Raw genomic sequence first — 15,504 nt, 5'->3', positions numbered from 1 at the left:
ATAACTCTTATTTTAGTTTTACATTTGACATTTAAATCTATGATCCATTTTGAGTAAATTTTTGTTTAAGGTGGGCAGTTTAGGCAGAGGCTCTTTTTTCTCTTTTTCTATAGATGTTCAATTGCTCAGCACCATTTATTGAAAAGGCTCCTGATTCTACTTTGCACCTTATCTCCTAGCCATTCCTCCTACAGCTGTCAGAATAGTTAAAAAAGAAAAAAAAAGTGTATCAGATTATGTCATGCCTTGTTCAAAACCCCGCAATGGCTTCCCACCACAGCATAATCTGGCTCTCCTCTCCAGTGGCGTTTTCTACCAATGGACGCCCACTATCATGCCCTCAGATAATCACCGGACTTCCTCCCTCACTTCACGCATGTCTATTCTACTGTCACCTCCTCGCAGAGATTTCTTCAACCAACCTTTTAAAATAGTTTACTCCTTCAATCTTTCTCCCTGCCCTGCTCTTTCTTAACAGCACTTACATAATGCCATATATATATACATTTGTTTATTGTTTGCCCCCATTCCCAACCCCACCAGAAGCTCCAAGCGAGTTTGCGGCTATACCCTCAGGCCCTAGAACAGTGCCTGGCACACAGTAGGTACTCGGTATTTATTGCTTGATAGGCTGGAATGAATACGTAAATGTAAAGCAAGAGACTTGTCTACCTCTAGACCAGGCGCTCGTTCAGACTGCATGCAAAGTGTGAGCGCCACCTCCCGGGAAGCCAATTTGCTGCAGAACGAAAGGAGTCACAGAATCAAAAAAAAAAAAAAAGTGGCTGCGGCTTGCCGGAAGAGCATGGAAAAGCACTAACGGAAGTTAAACATCAGAAAGTTGTTCCCTAGAATGACACCCGATTCACAGGAGGAAGCGAGGGCGAATGGTGTTCTGCAAAACCTGTTCTCCCGCAGCCTGTCTGGGCAGAAGGGTTCCGCGCGTGCGAGTGTCGGGAACCACGTGGGACCAGGGAGTGTTTCCGGTGCCGGCGACAGCAGGCGCGGTAGTAGCTCGAGCTGCTGGAGGGGTGAGAAGATTTCGGGGCCCTGAGAGGAAAGGGGAGAGCAGGGGGATCGGGGGAACGGGAAGGTGAAGGGATCGTATGAGCTCCTCTCTGACAGGTGGCGAGGGGGATTGAGTGGGAGGCAAGGGCCCGGGAGCGCCAGTCGACAGGTGCAAACCTGTCCGCGCACGTCTCACGCCACGTGGACTCGCCTTTGTCCGTGGCTGCCTTTCCCATCAGGCCGCGACGACAGGGGTTGTATCTTGTATCTGTCAAGTGCAGTGCTGGGCACGGGGTTTGGCGCTCAGCATGGGCTTGCAGAATGAATGACAGCTGTGTGTCAGGGTGGGTGTGGAGGGACATTCATAGGGACTGTTTCTGGCTCTTTAGCCTCATTTTCTCCTGGCGAATCCGTGCTTGTCTTGAGCTTCCAACGGGACTTCTCTGCTAGTCCTTGAACTTTGTCTCTTTTTTCTTGGAGGGTGATTATCAAAGATATTTTCTTTGCTCTTATTGACTGTTAGGCGCCAGGGACAGACACATCGCTGTATACTGGCAGCAGACCAGTGGGGAAACAGACACACAAACATAAAATTTAGATATGTTGTTAAACTGCTAAAATAGGTTAACTAAAGGACAGGAAGCTAGAGCCAGGAGGTAGTGCTGCTATGTGCATTAGGGATTGTCTTTGGGGTGTGGGGGGCGTGTGGGGGGGTGTCTCTCCTTTCTCATCTGGTGGTGGCAGAGCAGGCCTTGAGTCCAGTCTTCTCTAAAAAGAAAGATCTGGAATAGATGCTTTCTAGGCTTCCTTCCAGCACGATGTCCGGTATCAGATATTACTAATGGCTCTAGTTCTCCCGTAATCCACAGTTTATTGGTTAGAGTAGTCATGACATCTTATGATGTAGCATAAATTGCATAGGGTTGGGAAATCTGGATTTTGGCCCTCATCCTGGTGCTCTAGATCTGTTTCCTCATTTGTAAAATGACGGGAATCATAATAAAATAATCTCTAAAACTCCTTCCAGTCCTAATACCATGATGTGGCAGTAGGTCAAACCGCATTTCATACTGCCTTGTACCAGATGTCACTTTTACATTATTAGAGTAGTTTTTCTCCTCTGGATAATTGAGAAAGATGGTGGTGGTTTTTTTGTTTTGTTTTGTTTTGTTTTAACATCTCCTACCTTAGTTCTGCCACAGTGTTGGGTGTACAGTAGATGCTTGATAGAAGCTTATTAAATCAAATGGGATAGAAATTAAAACCCTTGCTTTTGGACTCCTCCCCACTCTGGAATATTAGTTCATACATGAGGAGACAGAGGAGGAGTTGAGTTTTTACTAGAGAGACTTGGAGTTGATGTGACAGATTTAAACCAGATTTACGGGGTAATCTGCTTGAGAAAGATAATGACGTAGGCAGGATATTCAGTGCTGTTTCATCCCTCCACCTGTCTATCTCTAGGACCATGGCCAACACTGAGCGCACATTCATTGCCATCAAGCCAGATGGGGTCCAGCGCCAGCTCGTGGGAGAGATCATCAAGCGTTTTGAACAGAAGGGATTCCGCCTTGTTGCTATGAAATTCATGCAGGTAATTGGACCTCGTTCTTCCTGCTCGTATTTCTATTTTTGCATAGTATCAGGAGACGTTGTAGGTTAGCCTCTCTGTTTCTCCCCTATCATCCTTTTTAGACTTTTTTTTTTTTAAAGGTTTTATTGGGGCATTGGGGGAGAGGAACAGTGTTGGGGAATTGGGAAAGGGGAACAGACAAGTTGCTGTTCTTCAATCTTCATTGTGGAGGGCGCCAGTCACCATCTGTCTTCTAGCTCGTGGCCTCTAAGCTCAAGGTGCCGTGTTCAATCTTAGTTGCGGGTGGGCGTAGCCACCATCCCATGCAGGAGTCGAACCAGCAGCCTTGTTGTTAAGAGAGCACCGCTTGGGCGGGCCGTGTGGCATGTTGGTTAAGAGTTGGCTTGGGAGTGCTAGCTCTGAGCAGAAGGGCCGCAGTTGGGATCACACATGAGGGCCAGTGACACTGCGCCCTCTACAGCTAAGATGGTGAACAACAGCTCGACCTGGAGCTGGGCTGCCGTGAGTCGCTGGCGACAGCGTAGGCTGCAGCGGGGCTGCAGTGGGCTGCCATGAGCTACTGTGAGTGGCTGGCAGCCAGCATGAGCTGCTGTGAGCCGCCATGAGCGGCCATCCAGTGGCCGGCGACCGATTGCCTCACCCAGGAAGAGTAAAATGATAATACCAACATGGGCCAGTGAAGCGACGTCCACCACAACTAGACTGAAGAACAAAAGGGCAGCAACTTGTCTGTTCCCCTTCCCTGATTCCTCAGCGCTGTTCCCCTCCCCCAATTCCCCCAATAAAATCTTTAAAGAAAAAAAAGAAGAGAGCACCGCTGTATCCACTGAGCTATCCGGGTGGCAGCTCATCTCAAGGTGCCGAGTTCAGTCTTAGTTGCAGGTGGGCATAGCCCACCATCGAACAGGCAATCTTGTTACACCAGCTGAGCCATCTTGCCACCTGTTGGCAGCTCAGTGACAGCTCAGCTCAGGTGCAGAATCACTGGCTCATGTGGGAATTGAACCAGCAGCCCTGTTGCTCAGAGCTTGTGCTCTTAAGCTGACTCTTAACCAACTGAGCTACTCATCCGGCCTAGACTTCTTTATGGAGGGTGAACACAAGTGTCCTGAAACCTGGAAACTCCTTGGTGGCCTAGCATTATGGCTGGGTTTTTAAACAAACCAAGCTATTTGGGACTTTAGGCAATAACTTCCTGTTTCCTTTAGCAGAGTTCCACATTTTCTGCAGTGCTGTGATTTCTGACTGAAAAGTTCTGGGCATGTTTGAGCTCTGCTCTTGAGCAACCTGAGCAGATAATTTTAGAGAACTCCCCCCCCCACCACCACCCCTCATGCTTTGAGGAAAGCAGTTTTCACCAAGGAAATCTTTCCATCATCATTTACTACTCACTTAGTGTCTAGCATATATTAGGCACTCTCGGGGTGTGGGGGAAAACTGGTTTTGCTCTTGGAGCGGCCCACCTGAAACAGAAGAGTGCACTGTTGCCAGACACCTACAAAGTAATATTTCAAAAAGTGCAAAGGATTGATTGGCCAAGAACTCTTCTTCAAACAAACCTGGGAAATGAGAATTCAAATTCTGAAAGCAAATAAATTAGGGGACCATCTTTTTTCCTATTAAAAGAGAGTCAACTTTGGACTCTCCTAGTGCATCTTAAATTTAGTTTGATTTGCAATTTAGTTCCTGTGTGATACAGTTTAGAAAAACTGCTTTAATCTTAAAGGGAGTAGACTGATGTTAATGCTGAGGGGAGGGCATGTTGGAATGATTAGAGCCAGGTGTTTTCGAATCTCTCACGTTGTATGGCTGGTATGTGGGAACAAATCAAGCTTGCTAGAGAGCAAGCCATCTGCTTAGCAATTCCAGCTCCACGTCCAAAGCAATGTTTTCCAGAAATCTACATATTATGTTAGGTCGAAAGGTAAAGTGACATCAAAGTATGTTAATGGGGGCATTCACCATGTGCTGGGCACATGGGTTTTCTCATCTATCCCTCATGACAGCCCTGAGAGGTATTTATTCCTATTCTCGTGGTTGTTAGTGATGAGGAACCTGAGGTTTGGAGGGGGTTAAGTCACGTGCCTCAAAGCACACAGTGATGCAGCAGGGATTTTAACTCAGGTCTTCCTCACCCCTAGGCACCTACATTTTCTCCTTTCCACCAAGTTTCCTAACAAGAACATGGGCTTGGTGAAAAGTGGGAGGAGAGGTAGCTGTCATGAGTCTACAAGGCTATTTGAATCTGATGAGGAGTAGGGAGGCAAGGGAAAACTTGAGGTTGCCCTCCCCTCAAAAAACAAAACAAACAAAAAAAACCCTGTGATCTGTTTTGCAGACTCAAGATAATCGGAACCAATTAATAGAAGTAAAAGAGTGTTTTGGTAAGGGAAGGTCAGGTCAATGTGTGTTAGGAGACTACCACTCCTAGTCTTCCGTTTGGATTGACAGGGACAGTGAGGGTGAATTGCTAAGACGGAGTGATCATGTGGCTGTGTCATTTTACTTTGGCAAGTGACCATCAATGGGGGCTGAATGTTTGGATGTTCTGCATGTGCTTTTCGGCAGCAAATCTCCACATTTTTGTAGTGGGCAATATGTCTCATACAGTGTAGTACTTTGGAACTGAAAAAACTAAGGGACATTGTTAGACCCTTAACAAGCATATATGCAGTGGCAGAGAGAGAAAAACAGATGAGTGAAGTTGCAATTGCTAGCAGATGGCTTGCTCTCTAGCAAACTTGATTTGTGCCCACGTACTAGTCATGCAACGTGAGAGATTCTAACTCATTCTTCAGCAGTTATTTATTGCTAGGTGTCATGAACTTTTGGGTGAGATACATGTGAGAATCGCATGGTTATAACCCTGGGCCTTTATCTTCTGAGTAGATATGAAGTATCCCTGAGAAACGGCCTGGTTCAGTTTGCCTCTCATCAAATGCCGAGACCACCTCGCTGACGTCCCTCTAACATTTTAGTTGAGGCTCACTCTGGGAATGGAAATTCATTGCACTGTTAGATTTCCTGTCTAAAATGAGATGGCTGGATTTGATTCTAATGCCCTGTGGTTTTATTCTGACCCATCAAGGCCAATAGGGGGAAAACTGGTACAAAGCTAAAGCACTTTTAGTCAATGTCACTGCTCCCCTCTGGTAGTATTGAGAATGAATTGGGTTATAACAGAATGGGTGAGCTGAGAGCTCACGTTTTAAACAGCTGGATAGGTGAGTGGGAAATAACCAGATTGCTGGTTCTTAGATAGTTTTTGGAGCCAATTCTCATCCTGTACCTTGTGGAACAGGCTTCTGAAGACCTTCTAAAGGAACACTACATTGACCTGAAGGACCGTCCATTCTTTGCCGGCCTCGTGAAGTACATGCACTCAGGACCAGTGGTTGCCATGGTGAGTGTGCTTGTGTGGGATGTTGATGTGAATGACTCAGTTGGGAGTGAAGAGTAAGTGTTATGATTCCTGCTTCGGATGCCAGGTCTTCATTGATGCAGAAGAAACTGGGGCTGGGCGGATGGAACAGTTAGGATATGAGTCAGCTCTCTGACCCACTGAAGACAAGATACATTTACTTGCTGAAAGGAAGACTCACAGCTGGGAGAGATCAGGAGGGGTCTGCCCGATTGTAAGCTTCTGGAGGGCAGGACTTACTACATTAATTCTCAGTGTGTATTGTCATTGTTCTGCCAGGCTCTTTTCTAGACACTGGGGATACAGTCATGAATGAGACAAAATAGGTACCTGTTTTCATAGCTTTCCTTGCCTACACAGTTTGAAGGGATGAAGGGCAGATAATGAAGTAACCAAATGTGTGTGTGTGTGTGTGTGTGTGTGTGTGTATGGCTAATGATTAGTGATTTGCACAGAAATGAGATAGGACGATGTGATAGCAAGCGACCACTTTAGATTGAGTGGTCAAGAAACATGACTTTCAAGCTGAGATCTGAATGAGAAGGAGCCAGTCAGCCACATACAAAATCACAGTGAAGAGCACGCACCCTCAACCACGCAAAAAGCATATGCAAAGGACCTGGGTGGGGACTTGTTGAAGTACAGAAAGAGGTTGGAGTGGCTGAAGCCTGCTGGATGAAAGAGAAGGTTGGATGAAGTAAGTTCAGAGGCGCAGGTAGGGGCCGGATCATGTAGAGTTATGTTGGCCATGAACTTCACGAGTGCTGTGAAGTTATGGGAAGGTTTACGCTTGGCATTTAAAAAAGCCAGCCAAGTCCGGGGTGGCTGGTTAGCTCCGTTGATTAGAGCATGGTGCTGATAACACCAAGGTTGCTGGTTTGATCCCCGCATGGGCCACTGTGAGCGGCACCCTCGTTAAAAAATAAATAAATAAATAAAAAGGCCAGCCACTCTGGCTGCTGTGCCAAGAATGGATTGTAGAAAGTAGGGACAGGGAGATCAGTATGCCCAGTGCTGGAACAAGTAGGTGCTCCATAAATATTTGTTTAGCGAAAGAATGTCATCTTAAGGGGCCTTTTACTTTTCTTTTTTTGAATTTATAGTTATCAGATTTTTCTGCTGAAATTGGTTTTCTTCCTTGACCATATCTTCTTTTGTCCTTGGAGGTGTGGGAGGGGCTGAATGTTGTGAAGACAGGCCGAGTGATGCTTGGGGAGACCAATCCGGCGGATTCTAAACCTGGGACCATCCGAGGGGACTTTTGCATCCAAGTTGGCAGGTGGGAGTTGGTACTTTTTACTCTTTCCCAAAATCTGAGTTAGGTGCCATAAGAATTTGTGTTCCTGTGCTTGGGGATGAACAGGATACCATATACAGATCAATTTTAAATCAGTTCATTGTTTTTCTCTCTTAGTTACTATTTGGCTTTGCAGGCTCTCTGCCTTTGATTGTCAACATTACTGTGGTTATGCCTCTGTTAAGAGAGTAGAACCTGGTGCAAGGCCCTTTCCAAAGACTCTTGCCGCTTGCATCAGTGTTGCTAGGAGGGTTGGATGTGGGAGGGCATTCGTCATCCTCCATCAACAGCAGTCATGGGTTTTTTTCTTTTGACGCAAACTGATAACATGGAGCTTTGCTTTTTTTCCTACTGCAGTGGCTGTGGGCTTTCTGGCAATGGGAGTGTGTGTGTTGGCGAGCTTCTGGGCAATTAAATCCTTCTGGTCTTGATAATGTGGCCATCTCTTTCCCCATCCAGGAACATTATCCATGGCAGTGATTCCGTGGAGAGTGCAGAGAAGGAGATTGGCTTGTGGTTTCAGCCTGAAGAGCTGATAGATTACAAGAACTATGCTCAGGACTGGATCTACGAGTGATGTGAAGGCAGCCTACACTCCATTTTTCTCTCCCTCCCACGGCAGGGGACCAGGCTGTAACAAATCTAGTTATTTCTGAGAACTTCCTTATAACCTGGAGGGACACTCTTGGAGCTGTGAGTGCTCCCTGAACAGTGTTATGTGATACCACCAGATTAAAATGTTTCATTCCAACTAGGATTCATCGAGTTGGTTACTTTGTGTTGCTGTATTACTTTGTATTCTTTTTTTTTTTTCTTTTTTATGTACTCTGGCTAACCTGAGCTGATAGAGTATAAATACTGTATAAATTATTTATATTGGCTTCCTGAGAGATCACACATATGCACACACAATCTTTGCCTTTCCCTCTTCCCCCCTGCATCCCATCCACTGTTGGCACCAAGCCTGTCAACAGGCATCTACCAAGGATTTGCTAGTTTGTGTGGGGCAGGAAGAGACTTTCCTCTACCCTCAAGTTTCTTCTGGCTGGTCTAATAATCAAATAGACATGAGACAGGTTAGCAAGAGAAAATAACCAAATTTAATTACATATGTATGGGAACCCCACATCCATGAGACAGTCAGATTCCACATGCATGAGAGAGTCAAAGAAAGAAAGAGAAAATGGGTACATAAGATAATCTGAGCTAGGGATGCAGTAAGGTGCCTTCCGAAGGTCATGGCAGGGAGAGCCCATGTTCAGGAATTATTAGTTTGCTCTGCCATATAGGTCAAAAGAGGTTATTGCTGATAATCTCTTCTTATGGACAGGGCCCTTAATTCAAGTTCTAGATAGTCAAGGAAGGGGCATAAGTTTCTGTTGAGCCCACCACTAAAGTTGCCTTTAACTCAAAACTATCCACATGCCACAGAGGCATATCTTGTGATAACTCGTTCTGAACCCCCATAGTTGCCAAGACTGTCCTGGGCACAGTGGATTCACTGGAAATAAAAGGTACCTTTGCTATGCTTGAGAAACAATCAGGGGCTCTGTGGATGGGGGAGTGGGAGAAGTAACTATTCCAAAACAGAAAAGCTATGTGGATAGTAGGCCTGGGTCCCTGGGATGGCCTCCAAAGGAGCAATCTAAGTAGCTTTGATTTGTTAGGATGTTGATTTGGTTGCTTTAACAGAGACAAGATGGAAATTGGCTTATCTTTTATTTAACAGTCCAAGCTGGAGAACTAGTGTATAGCACTGATTATAGTTAACAGCCCTGTATTGTTTACTTGAAGTTTTCTAAGAGTAGATTGTAAGTGTTCTGATCCCCGCTCCCCGCCACCACACACACTCAAAGGAAGGAAAGTGGTAACTGAAGTGATGGATGTGTTAATTACTTTGATCGCGGTGATCATTTCACTATATCAAAACATCAAATTATATACCTTAAACACATATAAATTTTTGTCAATTATACCGTAATAAAGCTGAAAGAAAGAAAAAGGCCAAGTAGGTGGGTAAGGAGGGCTGGTGATGGTCGTGAGGCTCTGACCCTGGAGGTTGTCCAGGGATTCACTTCCTTGTAACCAATCCAAGATGGTTCACCATCTCCATGTGCGCCTTCTTGCCAGTTGGGAAGTGGAAGCTTATTCCTGCCTTTTAAGGGTACAACTATGAATTTACCACCTTTACTTGCCCTCACATCTCAGTGGCCAGAACTTAAGTCATGTGTCTGTATCTGGTTGCAAGAGAAACTGGAAAATGTTATCTTTGTTTGGGTAACGTTGTGCCTGGATAAAACTCGCGAGTTCTACTATGAGAAAGGAGAGACTATCTACTGGGGGACAAGTACTGATTTTGCCACAAACTTGAGCAGGTTTTCTCTCTTGGTATTTTCCCTGTTCACCTGGCTTTGGTAGAGGCAAGAGAGGGCAGGGACTGCTCGGGAGGAGGCAGAGGGAGAGAGTTGGGGTGAGGCTACCATGTTTTCTTTTTCAGCTTTATTGTATAATTGACGAATAAAACTGTAAGATATTTAAAATGTCCATGATGTTTTGATATATGTGCACATTCATTGCAAAAGGATTCCTCCACCTCGTGGGCTACCTTTTCTGAGGGCAGCTGAGGGGTAGATGCATTTCTGTTTCACACAAATATGGCCTGTTTGTTGTGGTTGGTGAGAGAGATTACACAGGTAGGAAGGGGAGGAAAGGAAGCTTAATTCGGGATGGACGGTGGAAGCAGATGGTGTTGAACGGAGAAAAACCTCAAGACCAGGAGCCGGTTTTCGTGCGTGAGACAGGAAGACAGGAGTTGGATGTGGGTGTGCATAGCTTTACTTGCGGGACACACATGTGGAGAGAAACCACTTCCTGCCCCAGGAGCCCTCACTCGCTGCTCTAGCAAAACCCGGGGCGTGGACAGAGGCCTCCGACTGCGTCCGGCCTCGCGGGTTGGGCGGCGGGGACCTCCGGGGTGTGGCCGCCGCGCGCCCCTCCTCCGCGGGCGACTCCCGGCTCCCGGTGGTCGCTGCAGGTCTCGGTTCCCGTCCCGCCGCGCAGCCACTGCCCGCCCGCCAGCTCCTCGGTAAGGCGACGGGAGTGCTGTCCCCTCCCCACGGCCGGGCCCCCCTCTCTTTCTCCCCTCGCGTCGGGCGGGTCCCCGTCTGCAGGCGTCCCCCGTCTGCGGGTCCCCATCCGCAGGCCCCTGTGCCGGGTCCGAGCCCCCTCAGGCCTTCGGAGGAGCTGCAGACCCGGGCAGGGCGGAGGCGTCCGGGAAGCCACGTGTCGCGCGGCGGCTGGGCTGGTGCGCCCGCGGAGGGGCGGGCGGGGCGGGCGGGAGGGCGCTCACGTGGGCTCCTGGGCGCGGGGCCCGGCCCCGGCGCGGCCTGTGTCGGCCCGGCCGCGGGGCCCTCACCCGATCGCGCACCCTCAGGACCATGGCCAACACCGAGCGCACCTTCATCGCCATCAAGCCGGACGGCGTGCAGCGCGGCCTGGTGGGCGACATCGTCAAGCGCTTCGAGCAGAAGGGGTTCCGCCTTGTGGCCATGAAGTTCCTTCGGGTACGCGCCCCCCGCCTTCCCCTTCCCCCTCAGTAGCTCGGTCGCGGGGGTTTTTCCGTCCCGGCAGCGGCTGGTCAGCGCCTTTTCTGGTCGGGGGGTTCCCCTTTGCTAATTTCGTCCCCGCGGGCATCCCTCTCCCCTGTGCCCTGCGGGCCCGCCGACCCTTCCCCGAGGCCCCGGGAGCACAGACGCCCTTGGGAAGGTTAAGCGGAGGTAACGTGACTCCTGCCCCGGGCCGGTTTCCTTCCGTCGTCTGCGTGGGACCTTGCCCGCCGCCTGCCCCCCCGTCGCAGGGGGGCAGCAGGGAGGGAAGGAAGCCTGCGCCCAGGCCCCTCCCCTGGCCCACGTGGGTCGACCTGTGCCCCGCGGCGAGGCTTGGAATCCTTGCGTGCTTTAGCTTGCAACGCTGCGATGATGGAGGTTTTAAGTGGCGTGTCCCTTACTGGGCAGGCTCTCGTTGCCGTAGGGCAGTAATTGTGTTTCCACATTAAATTTGGGGCACACAGATGTGGACAGGAAGGGATAAGTATCTAAGTACTGAAATTTTAACCCAGATCATCAGTGAGGAGAGTGTTCTGTTAACATCTAAAATGTTTAAACGGGCATTGTGAGGGGCCAGAGGAGGCGGATATGACCTCCATGTGGCATAGTTCTTTCATTTGCAACCAGCACTTATTTTCCTAAACCTAGATCCTCAAACCACCTACTTTAAGCATTATAACATCCAAACCTCATTGACAGGAGAGCGTCTTCATGATCAGAACAGTATTTCTGCTAAAACAGGGTCAGCGGTCATGGTCTGGATTTTTTGTTTTATACATAACACACCTTACGCATGTGGGCTAAAATACTAAAGGGGACTTGTAGAGAACCTACCCTGGTAACGGGAGGTTCTGAGAAGGGGTGGAGCCATATTTGAGGTTTTCCAGTTTACTTCCTAATTGATACCTTCCCTTCACTTGCCAGGCCTCCGAGGACCTCCTGAAGCAGCACTATATTGACCTCAAAGACCGGCCATTCTACCCGGGGCTGGTGAAGTACATGAACTCAGGGCCTGTTGTGGCCATGGTGAGCGCTTGTGGAGGGAGGATGGGGACCCAAGGGAAGTGAGCGCTGACATTTAATAACTTGGCTTGCTCCGTGCCTGCCTGTCCCTGTTTTAGACCATCATCTCCCTGGTACTCGAAATTCCTTCAATTTCTCGTTTTACTAATGGAGACTGCTGGACTTTTTTAGTTAACAGAGCAGCCAGGAGCTTGGGAGGAAAAAGGAAGGGGAACTCGACCTTAGAAAAAGTTCTCTGTCATCTCATGCTAGAATCAAAGCAGTCGTTTTCTTCCTGTGGCATTACTGTCCAGTGTGGAGTGAAGAGAGAAGTAGAGTACAATTGGGAGGCACTGAAATTGTTGAGAAAGAACTACTTCCTGTTCTGTGAGGATGACCTTTTGTTTTTCCTTGGAATAAACTTTCCCCCTTTCACGTTAATCTTTGCCATCTCTTATTCTAACCGTTTGCTGGGATGCCCTTCCCACTGATCCTTTTCCAGTTCGATCACTTTTCTTGAAATTCATCACTGTTTTTTGTCAGTGTTTGTGGCTGCATAAGATGCTTCAGTATTGCTTCTCTCAGCTAGACTGGGAAGTCTCCAAGTTGGGTAGACTCTTTCTCTGTATCCTAGCAATATGCTTGGGGTGGAGTATGGAGTATTTTACATAGGCACCTACTATCTACTGGGGTTAGCAGATAACTCATGCCACTGATTGAGGTGTGCTGTTAGATAGGGGTAAATGTCTGTACCTAACGGTCCTGAATGGCAGATCTGATGCAACCCCTTTTTCCTACTGTCAAGGTCTGGGAGGGGCTGAATGTGGTGAAGACAGGGAGAATGATGCTTGGGGAGACCAATCCAGCAGATTCTAAGCCGGGCACCATTCGTGGGGACTTTTGCATTCAAGTTGGCAGGTAAGTCCTGAGGGGCACTTATGACTTTCCTCAAAGCCATTTAAGTGGGGTATACAACAAATGTTTTTGGCATATCCCAGTTTTAGAAAAGTTTGAACTTTTAAATTAGGTGGTAATTATCATTGGATGAAAGCATTCTTAAGTAGCTACTTCAAATTTTAACTAAGACATTTGCACAAAGGAGCTGCATGTGGTAGGTTCTGTGACAGCAGGAAGTGTGGAGTGGGGAAGAGAAGGGCTCTAGCTTTGTCTTTTGTGGCGCTATGTCCATGATGAGTCTGTCACTTAACCTTATTTTGGTCCCCTCACCTATACAATATCTGTATGAAAACTTTACAGTTATGAGAGTCAAATGGAGTAAAGGGATTGTCAAATAAGCACGAGTGGTCTTGGTTGTGCTTTGCAAATTAGTGTTGTTAATAAAATGCTCTTGATAATGAATGTATCACATCTAGTTTAGGTTTTGGTCTGTGTTGGTTTGGCTATTCCTGTATTTTTCAGAATTTGATAAGGAATGTTTTGTGGCTCAGCATTCTTGGGGTACGAGCAGTTTTGAAGGGCGGGGGGACTTGGAAGCATAATAAAGTTGAACCAAGGGATATTTTTGATTAAGTACTTTTATAGGAAAAGACAAAAACACTTTGGGGGTAATCTGCTTCAAGCGGCAATTTGGCTGAAAAGGTCTGCAGAGGCTATACTTTGCTTTATCCATTAAACAAGACTTTTGCACTTTGAAATGTGGTAACTAGTGATTGTTTTCTTTCTCAGGAACATCATTCACGGTAGTGATTCAGTAAAAAGTGCTGAGAGAGAAATCAGCCTATGGTTTAAGCCCGAAGAATTGGTTGACTACAAGTCTTGTGCTTTTGACTGGATCTATGAATAAGAGGTGGACAAAAAGCACCAGTCCCCTTCAACACCGCCTGGATGTGTCCCTGGACACGGCTGTTCATTCCACTGATTGGAAGCAGAATCCGTCTTTTCTAAAGCGTATTTACCAATAAAGCCTTTGGAAAGTGGGTGCATCCTCATGTGCTGTTTTTTTTTTTAAAGAAATTTTATTGGGGAACTGTTTTTCCAGGACCCATCAGCTCCAAGTCAAGTAATTGTCTTTAACCTAGTTGTGGAGGGCACAGCTCCTTGGCCCATGTGGGAATCAAACCGGCAACCCTGGTGCTATGAGCTTGCACTTAACCACCTGAGCTAACTGGCCACCCTCCTGTGCTTTCTTGATACGAAGCTAGAAGTGACTTGGTTCCCGGCTAGAGTAGCTTTATCCAGAACTAATTAATCCTGCCTATTATTTTGGAAGCAGGATCTGATCCTTCTCAGCACCTGGGCATACCAAGACTCTAGGTGGGAAAGTAGTGAGGCTGAAGAGGGCCACATGTGGCACTGGTTGTGTAGCTAAGGAAACCAGTAAGGAAATAATGAACATGATAAATGTCTCAACCTCTTTGGCTGTAGAAAGGTGTATTTCTGCACCAAAAATTTGTTGCAACTTGGTAGAATGAAACAGACTGGTCAAGTCATCCAGATGGACATTTTTGTTGGCTGCAAATTGGGCAAGTTATGTATGAGGACATGGAAGCCTGAAGTCCTCTGTAAAATAAGGGTAATAGCACTGCATTGCAGGCTTACATGACGTGTATAAAGCAATTATTAATTTAGTGCCTGGCCCACAGCTGGTACACAAATACTTGAAGCAACCCTATCGCCTTCTCTTTCTTTCCTGGGATATTTATCATGCCTGTTTCCTGGGCCAGAAGCAGTGAGTGGTTACGAAATTCATATTCTTTGCTTTTAAGGTTAATTTTGCTGAATTGGCACTATTGTAAAATGATACCAAATAGCACCTATCAGCTGGAGCCTGGTTTAGAAGTTGGAGATTATAGAACTGTGGGGGTTGATGAATAGCTGTTTTCTGTTAGGAAACTGGTGAAAGCTAAGTGCCACTTCCATATGAAAGACTCAGTATGATGTTTGTAGTGCATGCTGCTACACTAAGACAATGGCAAACACTGACAGCTTGGTATAGATGTGAGGGTTCTAGTTTCAAGTCGACTGACAAAAAGTTTAACCTTTTCTAAATGATTTTTCAACTTAATCTCATGTTTATTATACAGTACATGCTTTTATTGCAGTTAAGTTGGATGATAAAAATTCCAGATTCTGGGTCAGGCCTGGGGATCTGCATTTTAATGTGTGCTCCCCATTATCCTTATGCACACTGGCTGAGGGACTTGGATTAACAGCAATAGCTAAGTAAGGGCTCATTCTGGGCCAGGCTGTTCCAAGAACTTGACATACATGAATTCATTCAATCTTCAGAACTCTTGGGAGGTTGCTACTAGTACCCCCTTTTTACAATTGAAGAAACTGAGCCACCTACGTGACTGGAGGTGTCAAGACTCCATGCTCTGGGTCACTGTGCTTCACTGCCTTTATGTAGTTGTCCAAGTGACATGAGAAAGTCCTATGTTAGGAGGGTTAAGTCAAATTTAGAGTGATGAGAGCTGAGATGATTTGGATGTTAGGACTTAAGTTGGTAGAAGTGAATGAGAAAGAAAGGGTAAGACTACGGTGAGATGTCAAGTTCTGCCTCTGGAGGAAGGTTGGGTTCTTGGACCTCAGCCTATATACCAGCAAGGTGTGTGAA

General features: G+C 46.9%; 2 protein-coding genes across 2 annotated transcripts; both read left to right on the top strand.

Annotated features, from left to right (window-relative positions):
• The first annotated feature begins 924 nt into the window (after positions 1-924).
• LOC109380837 (nucleoside diphosphate kinase A) lies at positions 925-8,077 on the top strand. The gene is made up of 5 exons (XM_019638866.1): positions 925-1,031; positions 2,473-2,602; positions 5,904-6,005; positions 7,190-7,302; positions 7,780-8,077. Exons 2-5 carry the CDS (start codon positions 2,477-2,479, stop codon positions 7,895-7,897), a joined length of 459 nt encoding a protein of 152 aa, XP_019494411.1. The 5' UTR covers positions 925-1,031; positions 2,473-2,476; the 3' UTR covers positions 7,898-8,077.
• A 2,216-nt stretch (positions 8,078-10,293) lies between these two features.
• LOC109380836 (nucleoside diphosphate kinase B) lies at positions 10,294-13,870 on the top strand. The gene is made up of 5 exons (XM_019638865.1): positions 10,294-10,405; positions 10,754-10,883; positions 11,850-11,951; positions 12,733-12,845; positions 13,614-13,870. Exons 2-5 carry the CDS (start codon positions 10,758-10,760, stop codon positions 13,729-13,731), a joined length of 459 nt encoding a protein of 152 aa, XP_019494410.1. The 5' UTR covers positions 10,294-10,405; positions 10,754-10,757; the 3' UTR covers positions 13,732-13,870.
• Positions 13,871-15,504: the final 1,634 nt, after the last annotated feature.

This window comes from Hipposideros armiger, unplaced genomic scaffold (assembly GCF_001890085.2).
Source record: "Hipposideros armiger isolate ML-2016 unplaced genomic scaffold, ASM189008v1 scaffold_40, whole genome shotgun sequence".
Taxonomy (NCBI): domain Eukaryota; kingdom Metazoa; phylum Chordata; class Mammalia; order Chiroptera; family Hipposideridae; genus Hipposideros; species Hipposideros armiger.
This window is presented reverse-complemented; position numbering and strand designations above follow the sequence as displayed.